The 20,496-nt window shown below is 40.6% G+C and overlaps 1 protein-coding gene across 4 annotated transcripts in view; it reads left to right on the top strand.

The window, feature by feature from the left end:
* The window catches only part of MICAL3 (microtubule associated monooxygenase, calponin and LIM domain containing 3), a gene marked incomplete at both ends in the record, with an annotated part of 99,530 nt that overhangs the window by 64,130 nt on the left and 14,904 nt on the right, over positions 1-20,496 (top strand). For 3 of the 4 annotated variants that reach the window (XM_079537601.1, XM_079537602.1, XM_079537603.1), the window contains 10 exons: positions 1,080-1,217; positions 3,192-3,254; positions 6,211-6,315; positions 6,917-7,039; positions 7,424-7,515; positions 8,992-10,852; positions 11,730-11,824; positions 15,518-15,568; positions 17,366-17,473; positions 18,232-18,325. In XM_079537601.1, coding sequence (XP_079393727.1) covers positions 1,080-1,217; positions 3,192-3,254; positions 6,211-6,315; positions 6,917-7,039; positions 7,424-7,515; positions 8,992-10,852; positions 11,730-11,824; positions 15,518-15,568; positions 17,366-17,473; positions 18,232-18,325 — 2,730 coding nt within the window. The remainder of the gene's footprint in view (positions 1-1,079; positions 1,218-3,191; positions 3,255-6,210; positions 6,316-6,916; positions 7,040-7,423; positions 7,516-8,991; positions 10,853-11,729; positions 11,825-15,517; positions 15,569-17,365; positions 17,474-18,231; positions 18,326-20,496) is intronic. The other variant, XM_079537604.1, reaches the window with a different exon arrangement.

A 20,496-nucleotide genomic window follows, 5' to 3' on the forward strand; every position in this document is an offset into this window, starting at 1 on the left:
AGTAAGTGGCATTTTACTTCTCAGAATGGATCATTTACTTCTGAAGAGCACTACAGAAGACACAGAACACCTTGTTCCCTATAGAATAAGTTGGGTTTTTTTAATGGGTAAATAAAGCCTGAGCTGTAGTCCCGTAACTGACAGCAAGAGAGGTAGGGTCTGTCGATATGATGTGCAGCAGGTTAGATGTTTGCAACACGGGTGTTTTGCAGCAGTTAAGCAGTTTGCTTATCAGTTGCTTCAGTAGTGTGCCTATTGTTCTCTCTGACTATCCATATCCAAGGGTTGTATAGGCAGATAACTGGGGAGTAATGCAAACTACTTTAAACAAATTCATTTCTGTAACAGGAAGTCCCTTCTGAGGAAGTGGAGACACTGCTAAGTCATAATGAAAATACTGATATTCTTCGGAAAAAGAATTGCACCTTTTGAACAAGCCTTACAGTGCAAAATAGCAGGATTGCGCCATGTACTATTTTAAGCATGCACGCACATCCACATGCGTGAGAAACTCTGAGATCCCTCATGTAATTTAATTCACAAGGAGATACTGTTCAGCACAAATAGGAGTACTTAACCTAATAGTAGGGCATGAAAGACCTTTTGTTTTGGTGCCTCAAGCTACATAGCAGACTGTCCCTTAAAAGCAAGATGTCTTTGTGAGTAGTCGTGAAGAATAGGCTGAAGGAGCTGGAAATTTCTGCTACATTGGTATTTACACACCACATATCTGTTGGACACCCAGGGAATGTCTTTCATTTCAGTGAAACTGCCTGCAATAGACATAATCTGCAATGACGGGTTTTTTTTTTGATAGCATCTCTTTGCCTCTGGAATGGCATTACTGAGCTTTGGTGGGGAGTCTGCAGAGCTCTGTGTTAGTGTTTGCGTGCACACACAATGCTAAACTTTTTCTGTCTTGAAAACTGTCTTAGCCAGTAACACCTTCTTTTCTTTTTTCTTATTTCCTTTCCTATGATGTGTACCTTTCCTTTCCACTGTTGTCCCATCTCTTCCTCCCTGTCTTTCATTCCACCCTGCCCACATCCCGGTACGCCATCCCCTCCTCCATCTGCTAGCTGGAAACCTTAGGCTGCAGCAGATTGTAAATCCGGTTGATCCTCTGGAGATTCTGGCAGATGTGCACTGGACACACATCCGTGAAAAAGAGGAGGAGGAAAAAATGGTCCCAGCCTCAAAGTCCTCCACCTCCAGAGGTAATTTTCCCCTGCCCTGTACCATCAGTTCCTAGATCACAGCTGCAGCTATTTAACCCTGTTGCTTCTGTGCCCTTCAAGACCAGTGGACAGCAGGGACAGCTGTAATCCAAAGGAACTGCTTTCTGAAATTACACTTTGTTAAACATTTTGCTTTTCAAGTCAGTGTGTACTTAAAATGAGTGCTTTCTCAGCCTTATGTTGTTGTGACTTGTGACCTGTTTGTGTGCCTGCTCTGGTGCTGTAGTGTTCTTCCTCACTGTGCAGAGTACTGGCAATCAGGTCCTGGTAACTGACTTCAGGGGTAGCAGTGCTTTCTGTGGCAGCAAGGACTCTATGCCTCTTCAGAGAAAGTTAAAGGATTATACTGTGTACCTGCTACAGCAAAGATCAAACGGAGTTGGCTTCTGTATTGAGCCTCTACAGCTGTTATTTAAACTGCGTAACTGCATTTTGTATCATTGGTGAATGGTGGAGTTCCAAAGGTTTGCATATCTCACCACGGGTTATGTTGACTCCCTGTGCTGAACACTGGACAATATATCTGTTTTTTAAAGTGAGGTGTGAGCTTTTTGAATTGCCAGTTGCTTAAAGGAAAACTTTGGAAGGGGAATATGCTAACGGTCTAGCAGTCTTACAAACACCTGTGAGTCCCTACAGCCCTTATTCTAGCCTGCATTACAGTGTATCTTAAGGTAAGTATGTTGTAGGTGCAGAAAGCTGAGCTTAGTTAAAGCTAATGATGCTGTTAGTGAGTGGCTGTCTTCTATCAAAGTCTTGTAATTACTGTGGCAGAATTGCAGGGGGAGTAAGTATGTTGTGAGAAGGGATGTCTTTCACAGGAAATATGAGATTAAGCTCATGACTGATCTGTTTTACAGAACCTAGAGCTTTACCTCATCTTGCTTGATCACATTCCATTCCAGATAATGATCTTTTCCTCATATTTCTAATTGGCTTTTCTTTTGTTGTTTTTTTTTTAAATCATGATCCAACTTGATACACAGTTCCAGTTCAGCTCAGCAATGCTTACAGTTGCAGTTTGCAGGTTGCATTGGGATTTTCTGGTGTGAAAACAGCTCCCTGCAAGTAAGAAGCATGCAGTGTTCTGCTTTCTGTAATATTCAGTGTTCCTAGAGCTTTAAGAACAAGTAAAAAAAAGTCAACATATTTTCATAAGCTTACCGCAACTGAGGTTGCTTTAGCTTCTGCCTGAGGGCCTGTGACACTGTAGTTTTTGAACTCTTTCTGTTAGTTGACGTTTTATAATTCCACTTTTCTACGTTGTATACCTGCCAGCAAAATAGAGGGAGACCTGCATTGACCCTTCCAAGTTGACTGTGGACTTTCCAGCTTCTCTTGGGAAGCAGAACAATAATATTTCCTTCTCTTTCCTCCAAATTAGGCCAGACTAGGAAAACATTGATCAGTAGATGAGCTCCTTCAGTTCCACTCTGATACAGTACAGGCAGTTTGTTTTTTGCAAGGACTGTCACAAAGCACTTGTGGGTAGGCTCTAAGCTTTCCATCTGAGTTCAGTAGACAACCTTGACCCTGGCTGAGCAGAGCTTACCAGGGCGGCGGTGGCGGTGGGGTTTGTTCTGAAGGCTGGGGCAGCATGGCGGCACACGGAAGCCCCTACCACTGTGCTGTAGTGCCCCTTCTCATCTGCTGGCCTTCAGACCCAGGCAGCTCAGTTCCCTCAGCTGTGGGTTTCCTTCCTGTACAAAGTTTCAGTCGAAGCACACAGCAACAGCGACCTGCGCGTCAGTTTTTCTCACTGTGTATTTCCTCTAACATGGCAGATCCTAAAGGTTTGGCCCTTGGCATTTGACTGATATCTCAATTTTAACATCTCAGAGGTTTTGTTCCTGTATTTCTCAGCGAAGACTCTCCCTTTGTCACTCTTCTGATTTAGACGCTTATTGATGGTCTAATTTTGACTTCTTATAATTTGTTGTTTTTTAAATTCAGCGTCCGACCTTCCCTCCGTACGCCATGAGGCGGTACAGGCGTGGCTGGAGACGGTCCCTGGAGGTAGTTTGGTGATGTTAAATGTATTCCAATGCACAATAACCCTGCCCGTCTCTTCTCCATGCCTTCAGCAGCTGAGCTGGTACTTTAACCCTGGACTTACAGCCCTATCGCTACTGCATGACGGGAAGTGGAGGGAGGGAGGGGAGTGTGCATGCACACCTTGCTCAGACAGCCCGTTCTTGCATGAACTCAATGTTTGTTGTAACCATTCTGAAGGGAGGCCAAACAGAGAGGTTATCTTTGGTATAACAAAGGAGGAATCTAGCTGAGTGTTTTGATTCTCTTTGTAAACTGAAAAGTAGGCCAGGTGTTATTCTCCCGGCTCCTTGACTAAAAGAACATGGGGCTTTCTTCCAGTCAAAAGATAAAGAGATGGGGTGCTGAAAGCAGTTGCAGTTATCTATAGCAACTGCAAACTAGCTATCTGATGAAGAAGACAGGAAAGAAGATGAAGGTTGAAGGTGGGATCTTTCAGAATAACGATGGCTGTTGGCTTTGGCTTGGGGATCCATGTATCTAGGAAAGCCTCAGTAAAGCTAAAGGATGGTAGGTAGAGCTCGCTTGCTTTTGTTGTGCAGTCATCTAAGCTCTGTGACAAAACTGATGATTCTGGGACTAGAGTTGAGAGAGTAGATTTCTGTAAGCAGTGCAAGTGCCTAAATGAGTGGAACAGAAGCAGTTATGGGTATGTAGTAATCTACAGCTAAGTTGCTTTGGCACATCAGAATAGCTAGCTCATCTATACAACTTTGCTTCTGTTGCTGCTTTGGCAGGAGAGCAGTGGTTTACGAGATAGCTGCACATTGTGCAGCCTGCTCCTGGCTGCTAGCTGGTACAAGCAAAGTGCTGATCCCAGTTTCCAGCTGCCATAGTTTGTAGCTTCTGAATTATTGTGTGACAGCTTTTGGCCTCTTGCTTCTTATCCTAACTGCGTATACGTATATGCACAGTATATGTATAATATAACCGACCACCTGCAAGCTCTCCGTGTCCCTCAAAATGGGATCCCCCTTGCTCCAAGTCGTTCCTTGTCTGTGCATCCATAATCTTCGCTTGAGGTTTGTATACCAACCTATTTAAGAGCTGATTTTCTTTTCTCCCTCCAACACTCCCTGTGTGTATTGTGTCCCCTCGTGGTGTCTGGATCTGAAGATACACGTGTACATAGTGGAATCAGATATTCCTAACGTCAGGTTACATTTCTACAGGTTTTGATTAAGATTACTCATGTTTGCTGTTATCATAAAACCATCCCACAACATTATTATTCCCCAAACGACATAGGCTAGTGCATACTTCAGCAACAATCAGACACAATTTGTTTTGTTCAGTACATTTATATATGCTTCTCTGGGAAGTCCAGCCTTTGCTGCGTGACTCAGCTTCCTACACTCTAACTCTGTAAGATTCTGTATTTTATAAGCCTATGATGTAAGGGAATAGGTCAGTGTTTTATCACGTGTAAGCACAATTGCCTTTTCACAGCAGTTGACAGAAAATAAATTAATGCATATGTTTGTCTGTCATAATACTACAGAGGGGAAAAGCATAGAAAAAATACCTTGTGGAAAACGTAGAATGAGGAAGACAAACCCTCCACTGAAGGCTATATTTTGAGACCAGCGAAAAACTGAGAAAGAGGAGAGTCTGTAAGACCTCAGTTTTAGGGAGGGTTGGTTTATTTTCAGGATTGTCTTAATTAGCAATACTAACATATCTGTGGTCCCAAATGCTCCTTCGTCAGTGGCAAATGAAAAGATCAGTGTCCACTATCTGACTTTGAAGAAAGATGACACAGTGTGATCCACACCCATAGGGCGAATATAGGGAAAATTCCTTGTCATCCAGACTTGGAGGAATGCATTCAGACTCCTGCTGGAAACAACCTCCAGCTCTACTGTGGGAAACTGCCAGGAGCCCTCCTAGAAAGGACAGTGTGACACAGTGTGCATGCAGGTCCAGAAGTTTGCAATGAGTAGTTTACTGTAAAAGAGTGACCAAGAATCATCATTGTAGGACTGGGTGCTACGTGTATAGTTAGCATTTTGCATGATGACACATGCTGACTGTGTTTGCATTTGCAATAGTTGGATATATAACAGTGCTAAATGACCTGCTGCTCAAATCTAAGAATGTAGTTCATTGACTCTACCTTGAAAAATCTGGAAGTGCTTCTTTATATTTAAATTATGTTTGAAATTATGGCATTCTATGGAAATGCTTAATGAAAAAAACCCTAGTGAAACATTCATAGCGTTAGAGATGGGTCAAGGTGTTGTGGGTTGTGGGTTTTTTTGTAGTTGTTGTTGGGTCTTTTTTTGTGGGGCTGTATTTTTGATTGATTGTTTGTTTTTAAGTTTTTCTAATATCAGTTATTAATGAAAGGTAGACCTCACAGCTTGGTCTTCTCTCTTCCTGTGACTAAATACTGCTACAATTGCCAACGTCAACTGCCAAAGAGAGCCACAGCTGCCCGGAGTTTGTTTCCACACGTGATAAAGTTTAGTCCTAGTGCTAGACTGCTCATCTCTGACTTACATCCTCAAAAGCCTGTTTCAGTTTCTAGATGAATAGTTGTGGTACACTGTGAGATTTCAGTTTTCACCTAATACACGGGTGCTATGAAGTGAGTGATTTACTGGAAAAAAAGTAAACTTAATTCTGGTTTGGTGGCCTCTCGGTCCCCTTCTTGTTGAATTTTTTCAGAAGGCCTTCTTCTCAGAAAAGTCCTGCAGCTTTCACTGCAAATGCCTTACAGATCCCAAGGGACAGGCACTCCTTTCTTTCTTAGAGTTTGGAAGTATAATTTCATATTATGTCCTTCCAGCTGACACACTTCAGAATTTCTTGTTCTGACAGTAATAAATAAATATGTTCACTATGATTTCAGTTCAGTGTATGCCCTTTTCACTGTATAGATGTTTTTCTTTTCTCTAAATTTTGGAATATATTCTAGCTTCGTGTGAAGATAATGGTGTGGAGGATGAGCTGGGCACAGAGCCTGCAGACACTGAAGGGCAGGCGGGTGAAGAGGGAGACACGGGTGCAGAGCTGGATGACGGTAGGGTATCTCTATGCATCTTGTGAGCCACTTATGTCAACAGAATTGTATTGATATAAAACAGTTTGTATGAGGGTACTTAAGCTTAATCATGTTTTCAGTAGGAGTTTCTTTCAAATAGCCTAGAGGGAGCCAGGCTTGAAGGACAAAAAGAAACAGAAACTTCTGTGCTATGGGTTGTAGAATAAATTTCTTGCATCCTTTTCCTGTCTGCTATTTAGAAGACTCAGTCTTGTGTTCATGTTCAGTATGAATAACAAAAATAGAAGTAGATTTGTGAAGTGGTCATAGTATTATACTAAAAATCTTCTCATTAAGCAGTTTTTAGAAAACCGAGAAGCTATAACATCAGTTACCTCTTTAGTACTTTCTAGTAATGATCTATCATATCTACTTAAATGACTGTTTCAGCACTAAGAAAAAGAACTAAAACATTTAGGTATTCATGTTATGAAAGTGATTGGAACCATGTGAACAAAAGAATTATGAAAGATTTTGAAAATAATAAACAGATGTCCTGATGGACTTGCATCCAACAGTCGTCTTCTTTTTTTCTTTTCTTTTTACCCCTTCCTGCCCAACCTGTGTTACTCATGACCAGATGACATCCCATCTGATGCAGAAGCCGAGTTTCGCTTACGTCGAGGTAGCGCAGAAGAGCCAGGACTAAAAGTTTCTGAAGATGAAGAAGGAGCAGAAGATGCTTCTTGCCGCGTGACAGAAGGTAATAGCTTTCCCACCAGTGTTTGAATGGTTGTAATTGCCTTCTGGATAGTCTATACATTTATTTAAGATTTTAAATCTCTTGGATTTGAACCAACTCACTGCTCTCAGTGGCAAGGTATGCGCCTGCATTGGTGTTTTGCGAAGTCCATTGATTACAGCTTTGGAAAGAGTGAGAGCCCATCTAATTGCTGCTTCTTGTAGAATTTTTTATATAAAATTTTTTACTGCTTTGTACATGTACAAAATTTTGGTGAGGTTCCAGATGTCTCATCTAGAATTTGTAAGACGCCGTGGAATTTGTCACTACTTGCGCATGTAACATTAAAAATTCAGGATACAGCAGTCTCATTTGTTTTCTTAAACATATTTTTGCTTTCTATAGATCCATGCAAGCCGTCTGCTCCTAACCAGTCAACTAATGACATTGTTCTTCCTCTGTCTCCAGCTGATAGTCTCAAAGCAGAACAAGCAGAGGTAAGAAGGGGAATTGGTCGAGTTTTCTGCTTAGAACCTACAGTTCAATAGAACTTTTTGTTGGTCAAACTATTGAGAACTGACAGCCATGCTCTTTTCTTCTTTTTAGTCTCTATAATTGGTGTTCTTGAAATTTCATTTTATGTAGGCTTTAAAAATAATGTACTGTCTTTCTTTCCTACGTTTAGAGTGTAGAGGCTCTGTCATAGTCACCCAAGTTCCCATCACAAAATGCAAAAAGAATTAAAGAGGATATTTTCATTTCAATGCACAGTTAACAAGAAGTATATTGCATATAATGCATAATGGAAGTCATCAGTGAGCTATTTCTTGTTTGTCCTGGTTTGGGTATCCTTTCTGTACCAAAACCAGATTCTGTATTAATCTTATTTGTATTACTTATTTCATAGTAACCAAGTGTTTAGTTTTTCCTGGGTAGCAACATAGTTCAGCTGAAGGAAGCTGAGTTATTTAACATTGTACTGTTAGCCCTGAAATCGGCATGCAAGCTTACTGTTGTTTCCAGCTAATAGGATGCAAGAACAGAAAGTCCATGACCCTTAAAATGTTTATTTCAAACATTTATCTCCAGTGTTTGTGAAGAATTGCTTAATGATTTGACTTTCCTAGACAGTTTTGTTATAAACCATTTTACTTGCACAATGGACAGATGATGGGATAAGGCTAGTTTGCTGACCGCAATTGTTGACAATATTGTCTATTAAAATGGAGGGTGATTATTTTTTCAGACTAATCCAATGATTCTGTTAGACAGAGTTATACTTTGCATTGGGATAATGCCTAAATGCAGTACTTAAAGACCTGAGTGCTTAATACGTCATAGAAACACACAGAGCAGTTTATTCTCTCGTGGTCTTGTGACAATTGAACTAAACTTCCTGCTTTTAGAAGAAAGCTAGCGCAAAAGATACCATGGAAAGATAAGAACTCAGTAAGAGAAGTCCCTTGCCGAAAGGTTAGATATAAAACCAAGAATTGTACTACTGAGTAATATGGCAGTTTGCCTAATTTACTCTTAAAGCACCCCTTGCTTTAAAAAAAAGTTGCAGCTGCAGTAGATGCAAGCCAGCAGAAACTGCTGTGTTGATGAGAGCTTGAAAGACTTGAATGAAATCTGTCTGAAATGAGGGACTCCTCATATATGCAGAGTTGGATATTGAAAGGGAGAGTGGGAAAAGATAGAAATAGATTTCTGGACTTTAGCATTCTTTTTGTTCCAAAAGTTAAATTTGCCTTATTGTTGTGTACAAAGAATAGTTTTATACAATTGGATGTCTGCACCTGAGAAGGAATCCTAAACAACATTCAAGGCCTGGGAGCGAGACACAATTTGTGCTTTCTTTTTTTCTCCAAGTTTTAATACTTGGGTGGTTTAGCAGTAAAAATGTGGCAGCATTCTAATGTGACCAGTGACTACTAATATTTTATTACATTATATTATATTTTATTTATTAGGATGTAAAAGATCCCCTGGCTGCAATAAAATCTCCAGAGGCACGCTTTTTCCCTGAGCTTTTCCTTCTTGAGGAAGGACCAAAGGATGAAATTCCCAAAGACAGAAAAGCTAAAAGCCCTTCTGTGCCACTTTCTCCTGTGTTATCTCAGCCGGTTGCATCACCAGAAACTACTGCACCTACATCTCCAGCAGAATCTCAGCCAGCAGCACCAAAATTGGCTTCATCTCCAACGTCTTCTCAAAAGCCTATCTGTTCACAGCCTTTGCCTTCTGCCGAGACATCCATTCCATCCCCAGTGGAGCCTCCAGTATGTTTCCAGCCTGGCCCAGCCTTAACTTCTACTCCTCTGGCTAAACTGGTCCTCAGGAACCAGGATAGCGAAGTGGAGAAACTGGGGAGCCCTACCACTGCAGAAGAAACTCTGAAACGTAGTAACCTCGTAGAAGAGTTCTGGATGAAGAGTGCTGAAATCCGGAGGAGCTTAGGACTCACCCCAGTAGACAGAAACAAACGTTCAGAATCAAACTTTCCTGTATCTGCCCTTGACACAACTCCTCTGAAGACTTTTAATAGTGAGAGTGTCACAGGGGATGAAAGGATGCATCTTGTGAAGCCACAGCCTGCCCCAAGAAGGCAGGGACTGTCCAAGTTAGAAAATGAGCAAATTTCTCTGCTCACTCCAAAATCTCCATCAGAAAAAGAACTGAGGAGTTCCCATGAAGTTAAGAGAGATGTATCCAGCAGTTCGGGACTTGGTCTTCAGGAGAGCTCATCTAACATGAGAACTTTGGCTAGCCAGAGCTTCAACACTTCTGACTCTACTATGCTTACTCCTCCATCAAGTCCCCCCCCACCACCTCCTCAAAATGAAGAACCAGCTACTTTGCGTAGAAAAAGGTATCAAGCACTTTGGCAGAATGAGGTTGAATCCAAGTCACCTCCAACACCAGCATCAACGCCTCCCGTTCCTCCACGCCATGAGCCAACCTCTGCTGTCAAAGAACCAACGCAGGCCAAAAAGGATGACGTGCGAAAGTCTTTTGCAGAGAGTGTGGATGAAATTCCATTTGCTGATGATGTGGAGGACACATATGATGACAGGACAGAGGACTCAAGCCTTCATGAGAAGTTCTTTACACCTCCTACCAGTAGGCCACGGCCAGAGAAACCACTTGTTTTGCCCTTGGTGAAGGAAAATGGTGGTCCACCCTCTATGGAGGGAGGGGTTAACCAGAAGAAGAGAGTGTTGCCTGAAATTTCTGCAGAGGCCAAGGAGCTTGCTGAAGAAAGGATGAGAGCCAGAGAGAAGTCTGTCAAGAGCCAGGCACTACGTGATGCCATGGCTAAACAGTTATGTAAGATGAAAGATATGGAGATGGCTGCAGCTGCAGCTGCTGGATCCGCAAGGGCACGAAAGGCATCTTCTATGCCTTTGAAGACCAAAGAGTTGTTTCATGACTCTCCAAAGCACTTGGCATTGAAAATAGCAGAGGTGTCCACACTAAAGCATGATGCTGCTAGTGAGAAGTTCTCCACTCCTGCTGATGTGGCTGGACCTGAAGGATCTGTCACCTCTTCAGAGGGCTCCAGTGGGAAGAGTAAGAAAAGAACTTCTCTTTTCTCCCCTCGTAAGAACAAAAAGGAGAAGAAATCAAAAAATGACAGCAGGCTTTCCGACAAATCTAGTGGTGGGACAGAGGAAACAACAAAGTCCAGGTCATTATGGAAGTCTGTTTTTTCTGGGTATAAGAAAGACAAGAAGAAGAAAGCTGATGACAAATCCTGCCCAAGTACTCCCTCAAGTAGTGCTACTGTGGACTCTGGCAAGCACAAAGCATCTCCGTTGATTACAGCTGCAGGTACAATAGATCCGTGATACAGCTGCGTATCCTTGAAAGTAAATTTGTTATCATGATACTGTGTTGAATGGCACTTCTCCTCATTGTTAAAGATCAGGATAAGCAGCAACTGGAATTCTGTGTCTGCATATTTACGGAATTAAAAGGATCCTTAAATAGAAGCTTCACTCTTAATATGTACAAGGCACATCCAGGTTCTGCCTTATGCTGATTTGAGACAGAAGCACTATTTACTGGAGTCAGGTGTTTGTGATGTTAGATCTTTGTTTTATATCTGATCCTCATCTTTTCCATGGGTGTTCTGTTTCTTTCAACCTGGTTCTGTGGATACAGAAGACTGCAGAGATGCAGTCACTGATGTGTTCTCTGTGATCTGACAACTGTTTGCTCACCTAAGCTTGCAGATTCTGCAGCCTCGTGTAAATCTCTCATATGCCATTAGGTACAGACAGGGATGTTTAATAGCAAGTTGTGATATGGTACATTAGCCATAAACATGATCAAAAGCAAACATGTTACATTTCTTTGGCCTTGTTCTAAAAGCCAGAATAGTGCTTGCTGCTGTCACCAATTGCTGTATGTTGCATTAGAGAATTGAAGCAGCAGAAAGGAAGAATCATGACCGTGACTTCTAGTATTGTTCACAGAAAGTGATACACACCCAGATTTAAGCTTCTAACCAGTGACTATCATTTTGTGGAACAGTGCTTCTGTGCTGACTATGTAATCCGAGGCAGCACAGCTAAGACTGGCATAAACAACTATAATTTTGAAATTGAAGCAGCTTGCCAACTGAGATCTGAAGTGCTTACAGAGGGAAATGCACTCTTGTAGCTACTATTTTTCTAACTCCCCCTTCTTATTCCTATCTTCTCAGATTTGCAGCTCCGTCGACACCTGAGTTTCTCAGAGGACTCTGACCTCTCCAGTGATGATGTCCTGGAACGCTCCTCCCAGAAATCCAAGCGAGAGGTAGGCAGATCTTGTATCATACAGATCAGAGACTCAGACCCATGGCAGGAGCTTGGGTAATGCTTTTTGTCATTGTTACTGTTTCTTCTGTGGAACAGGCTTTCCTGGAAGCTGACCAATGATTTGTTTCACTTACTTCACAATTACAAGCTACTTCTTACTGTTATAATATGAAGCGTCTGTTATCTCACTTAGGTTGTTTTACAGCTGAATATCACAGTCTGAATAGTGAATCTTGTCCCGGTAATGATCATGCCAATACTCTACAGAAAACAACAGTTTAATGTCAGAAGAGCAAATTTCACTAACTCTTATGCAAAAAGGTTGTCCTCACCTGTTATAAGAGTCCGACTGCAGCAATTTGTTTCACCAGCCTTTTTGATAGATTGATGAGGTAGAATTCCAAGCAAACTGCAGGCAGCAGTATACTTTTTTATGCCTCAAGAGCACATTCAAGACAGATTGTCAACTGAAAGGTAAGCTGTAGTTTGCAGTCTGTGACTCGTGCAGGTCTACATATTTTTCCTAGGCAAAGAGTGTTAGTACCTTCTTATTCTTGGAGAGATGAGCCATCAGTTGTCACTCCTACTTTGACCTTGTTTTGTTTGAGGACTTCTTGGTAGTTGCTGAGTATTTCTTTGCGTCTGTTATAAAGAAAACAAATGTAAAGACAAAATACATAATGATTTTGAAATCCCAGTATATAGTGATTAGCCTTAGCATGGTATTTTCATTCCAGTGTAGTCTGGTGTGAACTGTGCTTCTTCTGAGAAACTTCTTGTTCCTGAGCAAACTTCCCCAAGCTAATGCAGTAGTACAATGGTGTAAGACATATCAACACCTAAAATAGTTTCACTTTAAGTGGTACTTTAATGAAGTTATTGAATAAAATGGACTAGATACCAGTGCACCTTTGTAAATCCCAGAAAGAAAAATACTTTTCGTTTATTTGCAGTGTTTAAAAAAAGTGGTGAGAACCAAGTGCCAAAGTTAGATGCTTGTAAGTTACTTATTTCAGTTTTGGATGGCACTGTTCTACTGCTGGTGGAAAATGTAAGGATATGCTCTGCTTCTTTCATTGTTATTGGCTTCTAAGCTCTGCAGGACAGACTTTGTAAGGTATAAAGAATAAGTAGAGATTCCATTGGCCCTCCTGGTACTACAGAACAAAAAATGAATTCTTCCTGTCCTTTCTCAATGGAGCCTGGTCCATATATTAAATAACTCAGGAAGAGATTATCTCAGAGGGTAGTGTGCCAGACACAGTGGTCTGTACCTCCTGTCTCAAACCTTTGATCTAGTCCTGTATTTCTGTGTATGTATAAGGCTGGTAGAAGGATTTGATGAAAAGTAAGAATTTCTTTGCATTTACTTACCTCTCTTTCAGTTTCTCGTCCTAGTTGATGTAGATCTCTTCTGAGAGGAAGATTATTTTCTTTTTATTTTATTCCTTTTTTCTCTTCCCCTTTCATTCCTTCTTGCATGCCCTCAAGGTGTTTCATGAGAAATTCTGCATTTTCCAAGAGATGCAGAAGAACGAGGTACCTGTGGTTAGCAGAGGACAGATATGCAATAAAGGGGTTCAGATAAGAGTTACGGAGTTACTGTTCTACCTTGTGTGCTCCTTTGGGAGGAAGCAGGCCTTAAATAAGATTGCTGCCTATTTTCAGACTTGAGTATGCATTGATGACCCATGGTTGTTGGTTTTTTATTTTTTTTGTATGTTTGTCTTTTCTATGTTGAGCTACTTTCATTTAAAATGACATTAGCAGAAAAAGATATGGTCACTGAGCTTTGTGGGGATAGGTGACAGTGGCTGGAATCCTAATACTCAAAATATCTCACCAGTTTTGCCAAAGATACCTTGGTAACATCTCATTTTCTCCTGTTTGCTGTTGCTGAGCTTATATTAAGAATTTCTTTGGCTCAGCATCTGCCCGTTTTCTAAAGGAATAGTTTTTGAGAATGGATTTGTTTAGAGGAAACAAATCAGAGAACTCCACTCACCTAATTTTATTGCATCCTGTCCAAGGATGTGAAACATAGATGCAAACATGGAACGTGTTGCTGTCAAAAGAAATGTAACTGAACTTTGGGACTGACGAAACTGGGTTTGTACTGATTTGGGGTGGGAATGTTGTGTGTTTTAAATTACAAGCTACTTACTATGGGTAGAAGTTTACTTCCTATATGGCACATAACTTTTATGTGAACCCCTTCTCTAAACTGAAATTTTACTTCTGCTGCTTTTCCAGTAATTGTAGTGAGCTTGCTTCCTAGATGGCTTGCTCTGTGTAGCCTGTTCTCTGTGATCAGCAGGAAATTTCTTCCGTGTTGTTCAGTGTAATGTCTTTCAAGAGAAGCATCTTGTAAAGAATTCCTACTGTGAATACCCTGTGGGTTCCTTGTGTATGGGTGTGTCCTTGTGTGTGTTTGTCACTGTTCCTCTACAGTTGTGGTGTTGTGATCAGACGTGTTTTACTCACAGGTAGTTTGCTTTTTACTGATGTTTGCTTATGTGCTTAAAGTTGTTCTATGGCTTTTCATTTGTGTTTTTTTTTACTTAATTAAATGTGAAAATGCAAAATGCTGACTGCCCAGAATGGCATAATGCCCTCTGTACTTCATGACACAAGACAGATTTCCCCCTCTTAGACTCTAGGTGGTTTACTTGCCTTATTTTCAGGTACACTTTAACCTAGAATATTCTTGGGAGGGGAAAGGCTATGATTCTCCTCTCCTCTCCTCTCCTCTCCTCTCCTCTCCTCTCCTCTCCTCTCCTCTCCTCTCCTCTCCTCTCCTCTCCTCTCCTCTCCTCTCCTCTCCTCTCCTCTCCTCTCCTCTCCTCTCCTCTCCTCTCCTCTCCTCTCCTCTCCTCTCCTCTCCTCTCCTCTCCTCTCCTCTCCTCTCCTCTCCTCTCCTCTCCTCTCCTCTCCTCTCCTCTCCTCTCCTCTCCTCTCCTCTCCTCTCCTCTCCTCTCCTCTCCTCTCCTCTCCTCTCCTCTCCTCTCCTCTCCATCACATCTTTTTTTTTTCCTCCTAATTTTAGCTCCTCAGGTTCTCTGGAGGTTCTCTTTTTAAACAGGGAGATGACAGGTAACTCATTCTGAGCCTATCTTGTGTTTTTCCAGTCACAAAGCAGCGAGGAAGATTATGTCATTATTTAAATGCAAATGATTATTTTGATAGAGTAGAAATTATTTTAAACCATGAAATAGACACAACCTTCATGAAACGTTGTTAAACAGTGTATAAATGGAGAGTTGTGTGACACAGTAATATGTGATTGGCTTAGCAAGCTCAGACCAAATATGCCCCAGCAAACAAGATATTATTCCATATTGTAAACCAAAATTTTGTATGTGTATGTATACTTACTGCACAAGTGGATATTAAATCCATAGGTGGATAAAGGCCAAAGAATTCTCTAGAAAAAAAGTATTTCCAGGTTGATTGTATCTTGAAAGAGGCTGCCAAAGCTAATTGTCTTCAGGAGACTGATAGAAACTTGATTTTGTGCACAACGGTTTCGTTGTGCTTAATCAGACTGGGCCGTGTTCAGCATTTGCACAATTCTGTGTTGCATTTAAAAACAGCTTTATTTTTTTACTATGCATCTGTTTTCAATGTTGAACTGATTTTACTTCATTTTGTATGTTTTTTATTTTTTTCCTTTACCATTCCCCTTTTAAAGTCGATTTATGTACCACACGCCTTGGCATTCAAGAGATCATATTCGTCAAAGGTAGTGTCTCCATTCCCAGTAGTTGGCCACTGTTGCATGTATATCCCTGTATTAACCCATTGAATATGTAGCTACCCATCACATGTACACTAACATCACAACATTGATTGTGCATGCGTGAGATGTTAGCAGACATGGGCAGCAAAATCTGTGTAGAGGTTGTCTACCAACAATGCACTGAGATCCAAATTGTCTGTGTTAGAATGCATGCAACTATCAGTGCCCAGCAGTGCACCACGGTACAGAGTAATGCGGATGATCTTTGAGCTTCAGAACAAATGGGGTTGGTAGGGAGTTAAATATATATGTGTATTATTTTCTTACATACGTAAGAACATAGAAGTGGATTGTCACTCCTTCTTTCAAAATCATTGTTCGAAATCTTTGGGTTCACTGAAATCTCAGTGAAATTCTTTGTCAAGCTAAAATCAAGATACAAGTTGCATTTCTGTTTTAGAAATGTTGCTGCTTTCTGAAGTCATTATTGGCCTTATTGACAGTCACAACAGCATTAAGTAGGATAGGAAAGTCATGCTGTCTCTAACTTTCCAGCAAAGTATTGACTTCTTGGAGCTTTAATAATGGTGCTTGCTGATCACCAATCTGAGGAGTTTTTAGTAGAGCTATGGTCCAACCATATAAACCTCTGCTCACTGAGAACAATAAAACACAGATAGTGTGATCAGCACAGCAGTACAATAACTAGATAAAGGAAATTTCATGCCTGTATTAATGTTTTGTCCTTAAACTGAACTATCGATGTGGAAGATATTTCCAGAAGTGTAAGACATCTGTGAACAGCTGTCTCATAAAGGCTACATACATGTATGTAGGAAGACATTTCTTCCATGTAGTTCATTTAATGCAATTGTTAAGTTCCTTTGACTCTCTAAAGGTGATGAGAGGAAACAAACCTAGATTACAACAAACCAACTAGTATACCTGAAAAGATACTGAACTTCATTTCAGTTACAATCAAAAATTTAGGTTTAGATATTTTTAAAAACAGTTCACTTGGGAGAAAAGGAGGAGTATCTTTCTATAAATGTAGCCTTTCTCATTTTGAATTACTTCTGGTGCTATAATATTCTAGTTTTAGTTAAGGTGTTGGTTGCTCTGTTTTATACCAGACAGTTTTGTGGCATTGTTCTTGAGATGGGATTTACCCTCTCACACCAGAACACCATTCTGCTTTCAAATATCTTTTTGCCTTCTTGATTTAGAGAGAAATTGCACAAATTCACACAGGTAATCATTACCAGTTATATCAGTATAATTCCCAAATACGGATAATTTATATCCAGAATAAAACGGTTTCTATGAAGAGAGCAGAATACCAATGTAACTACACTTGTCTATATTAACCTCTTAGTTTATTCTGCTGTAACTGTTCATGTAGACATGTCTTTATCTTCTAAAATGAAATCAAGGTGACCCCCTTATAAGGTACTCACTGACTTGATTAAGTCCATTTGGTTAAATCTGTTGAGAAATAGGTTAAAAATGGATTTGATCATTGTGGAGAGGTTCCACATAGCAACGGAAGACTGAAATGGGACATCATATAAAATCACAGCTTTGCAATTGGCTTATGTGCTTTTTCACTCCTGATTTGACCCTGAAATTGTTGCTCACTGCACTGTGAACACCTTTGCCTACAGAAGCTTGACTTTTGACACAGCTATGAGAAAAACAGAACACCTCCCTTCTGCGGTTTTGGAAAAGAAAATCATTTTCCCTCCCCTTTAGCTCCGGGCATGGAAATAAAGTCTGCTGTTTTTCCTTCCTCTCCTCCAGAGAGCCTACACAGAAGAGGAACTGAATGCTAAGCTGACCCGACGAGTACAGAAGGCTGCCCGCAGACAAGCCAAGCAAGAAGAGCTCAAGAGGTTACATAGAGCTCAGGTAGTGTCTCACAGTCTTCTTGTTATGGCAGGAAATCCTATCCAAAGGCACCATGATCCTGACATTCCACTGGGTGTGTCAGAAGAAGCTCCAGAGCCAGAATTCCCTCTAGTTCTACATGGTTGCCTCTGCTCCTACTTTGTCCGTCAAATTTGGTGCAATCTTTCAGACATGGGAAGAAATTGTTGTAACCTGTCAAGGTAGTCTAACAGCAAGAAAAATGACAAGAGCATGAGAGCATGACACCTTCCTACCTGGAGATGAATGTAGTACTATTCACTGAATGAAAGAGCTGTAGTCAGTGACTGCTTTCCTAGATTATGCTGGTGGGTGAAGTGTTAACAACTAAACTTTAACTACAAGAGAATCTGCTGACACTGTTTATAGGAGATGGGTTTTGTTTAAAGGAAATTGCATGGGTTTTGTCGAGGAAGGGGATCAGCTGACTGAATGGCAACACCTTTCACTTAGCATTTAGGAGGGGGATTTCAGTTGTAACAAATAAGTGAATATCCAGGTGTCTGTAAAATGAGATGCTAGGATGCAGAGGTGGGGGTGTCACTGAGGTCTCACTGTCTGTCACACAGAGGTCTCACTGGAGGGGACTGTGATGCTAGCTTTCAAGCCATTGTGTTGTTGGATGCAAATACTTATAGTTTTTAAATAGCTAATTTGACTGAAGTCAAATTGGTGCTGGATATGTGCTACATACAGAACAGGAGAATTGCTATTGATAAGCTCATTTCTTTTCTCAACAGATCATCCAGCGGCAGCTTGAACAAGTGGAAGAGAAGCAGAGACAGCTAGAGGAGAGAGGGGTTGCTGTGGAGAAGGCCCTTCGAGGAGAAGCAGGTATCCAGCAGAGCTTGGTTTGCTTTTTAATGTTTTTTTTTTTATCAAATGCTTGTACAGTAGTCCATTGGTGCTTGGATTTTAGAGGCGTTTGGACCTTTGTAGCCTAGAATTAGAGTCCAATATGAATCCATTCCCCCTTTTCTTCTCTTTCTGAGGCCTTGTTCTTGTATTTCCTCTAATCCTTGGATCTTTCTAATGGCAGAGACTTAGTTTGCTTGTCTTTGCCAGAAACTCAGGAAGTAATCCTCCAATTATTAATAATGGATGTCTGACTGTTTTTTACATATTATTGGATTTTACAGCTAGAAAATTTTGGGGGGTTCCCAGCTGCAATTCACAGCTTTCACAGAAAAAGAACCCCTTTTGTACATGAAGAAAATAACTGTGAATTTGTGTGTGCTTTCTCTATTGTGTTGGATTATTACGGTAGTGTCCTTACAAGGGACCATCACAGAACATCTTCCTCACTGCACAGCCCAGCACACTGGTTGCTTCAGACAAAGCTGTGCAGAGCAGAAATGCAAACATGAAAGGTATCCTTGTCAAGCTGTTAAATGAATGTGATCTGTGTTTATAATTAAACTAAATGAGTTTCACCTGATCTGGCAAAACATGAGTGGAGGAGTACTTGGTTGAGGTAATGCTAATAGTAGTGTAATGATCTGGAAGAAAAAAAAAGAGTCCTTTAATTGCATGGAGTCAAATATCCAGCAGGCAAATGCAGTGTGACTGTATCTGATAGGATTATGCCCAGGATTATGTACCTGATTACAAAGACCAGAAATCAGTAATGGTAACAGTGGAACAGATTGGAAGAATGATTTGGCTTGTTGCTTGGACTTAAGAGTGACCACTATGCCTATGAAGATGGTATAAGATTAAGCAGTGAAGGTTCACCGGAAGAAAAGTTTGTTGAGATTCCTTTCCAATTACTTCAACAAGTTTAGTTGTGTTTGCTGCTCCATGAAGGCATGCTAAAGCAGCAGGTCTGAATAGTTACCAAAGCAAGTAAGTTCTACAAGTGTGGAAAACAGTCTTGATGACTGGAGTGGTATTGTGATCCGACTGGGTTTTTAACGTGTGTTTTCAAGAAGTACCCTGTGTATAAACTCTTTCTCTGTGGTAGTGCCACCTTCCTTATGCAGTGTATTTCCCTGTAGTCCCACTCTATTTGCTGGCTTGCCAGTTACTGTGCTTACTAACACCTCTTCTTATTTCTAATTCCTCTTTTTCTTCCTACGTCTGGAAGTCTGTCTTGAATAGTCAGCTGCTAAATGGCATTCATGTGAGATATATCAGCACAAGCTGGAAATCTTAGCAGCTGAGAGAACATCCTTCAAAATGCCAAAGAAAAAAAACGTTCAGACCAAGAATAAGAGTTGGTATTTTGTATGGAAGGCTGCAGACTTAAACCTTTGCATTAATACCTTACTCTCAGCTCTCCCAAAATGGAAGCAGTCTTTGACGAGCTTCTGTATTTGTGGATTTCCTAGCGAAATTATGAAATTGTAGGTCATTCTTTGTGAAATGAACCTCTTTTCTTCAGGAAGCCTGTAAGGTGTGCTTTACTCTTGATTACGGAGGCTTAACTCCATCTTAAAGAATTCACAAGCTCCAATTCTCCAGTTACATCCAGGGATTAACAAGAAACACATTTTGATGGGGAAAAAAGTAATTATATATATATATATATGTATATGTATAAAGCATAGCCTTTTTTAACTGAAAATTAAAAATAAACTCCATCCTTTACCACTTTTGCTTACATATTTCAATATTTACATAAATTTGCAATAAAATAGCAGAAATTCTTTTCATTGTTTAAAGTATGTGACATCACATCCTGTGAGTGCATTTAATTTCTGCCTCCAATACCATTAATTATTCAAGAGGACAGAATAATTTACTTCTTAACTGCATTGCGTGGGTACTGACCTAACTGTGACCACTGCATTGAGCAGTGCTGACGTGTGAAGGTGTGGTGCCATACTCCTATTTCTGATAAGTTTTTCTTAATGAAATTGTGTAAACAGAAGCTAAACAAAAGAGGAAGGTCAATGTTGTCAACATTTGGGAAAAAATAATCCTTTTAATACACTTGTACAAGTGGGAGAAAGGGTAGGGTGGGAAGTATGCCCCCTATGCACATACTCCATCCTCATAAAAGG

This window comes from Tetrao urogallus (genome assembly GCF_951394365.1).
Source record: "Tetrao urogallus genome assembly, chromosome: 1".
NCBI lineage: Eukaryota > Metazoa > Chordata > Aves > Galliformes > Phasianidae > Tetrao > Tetrao urogallus.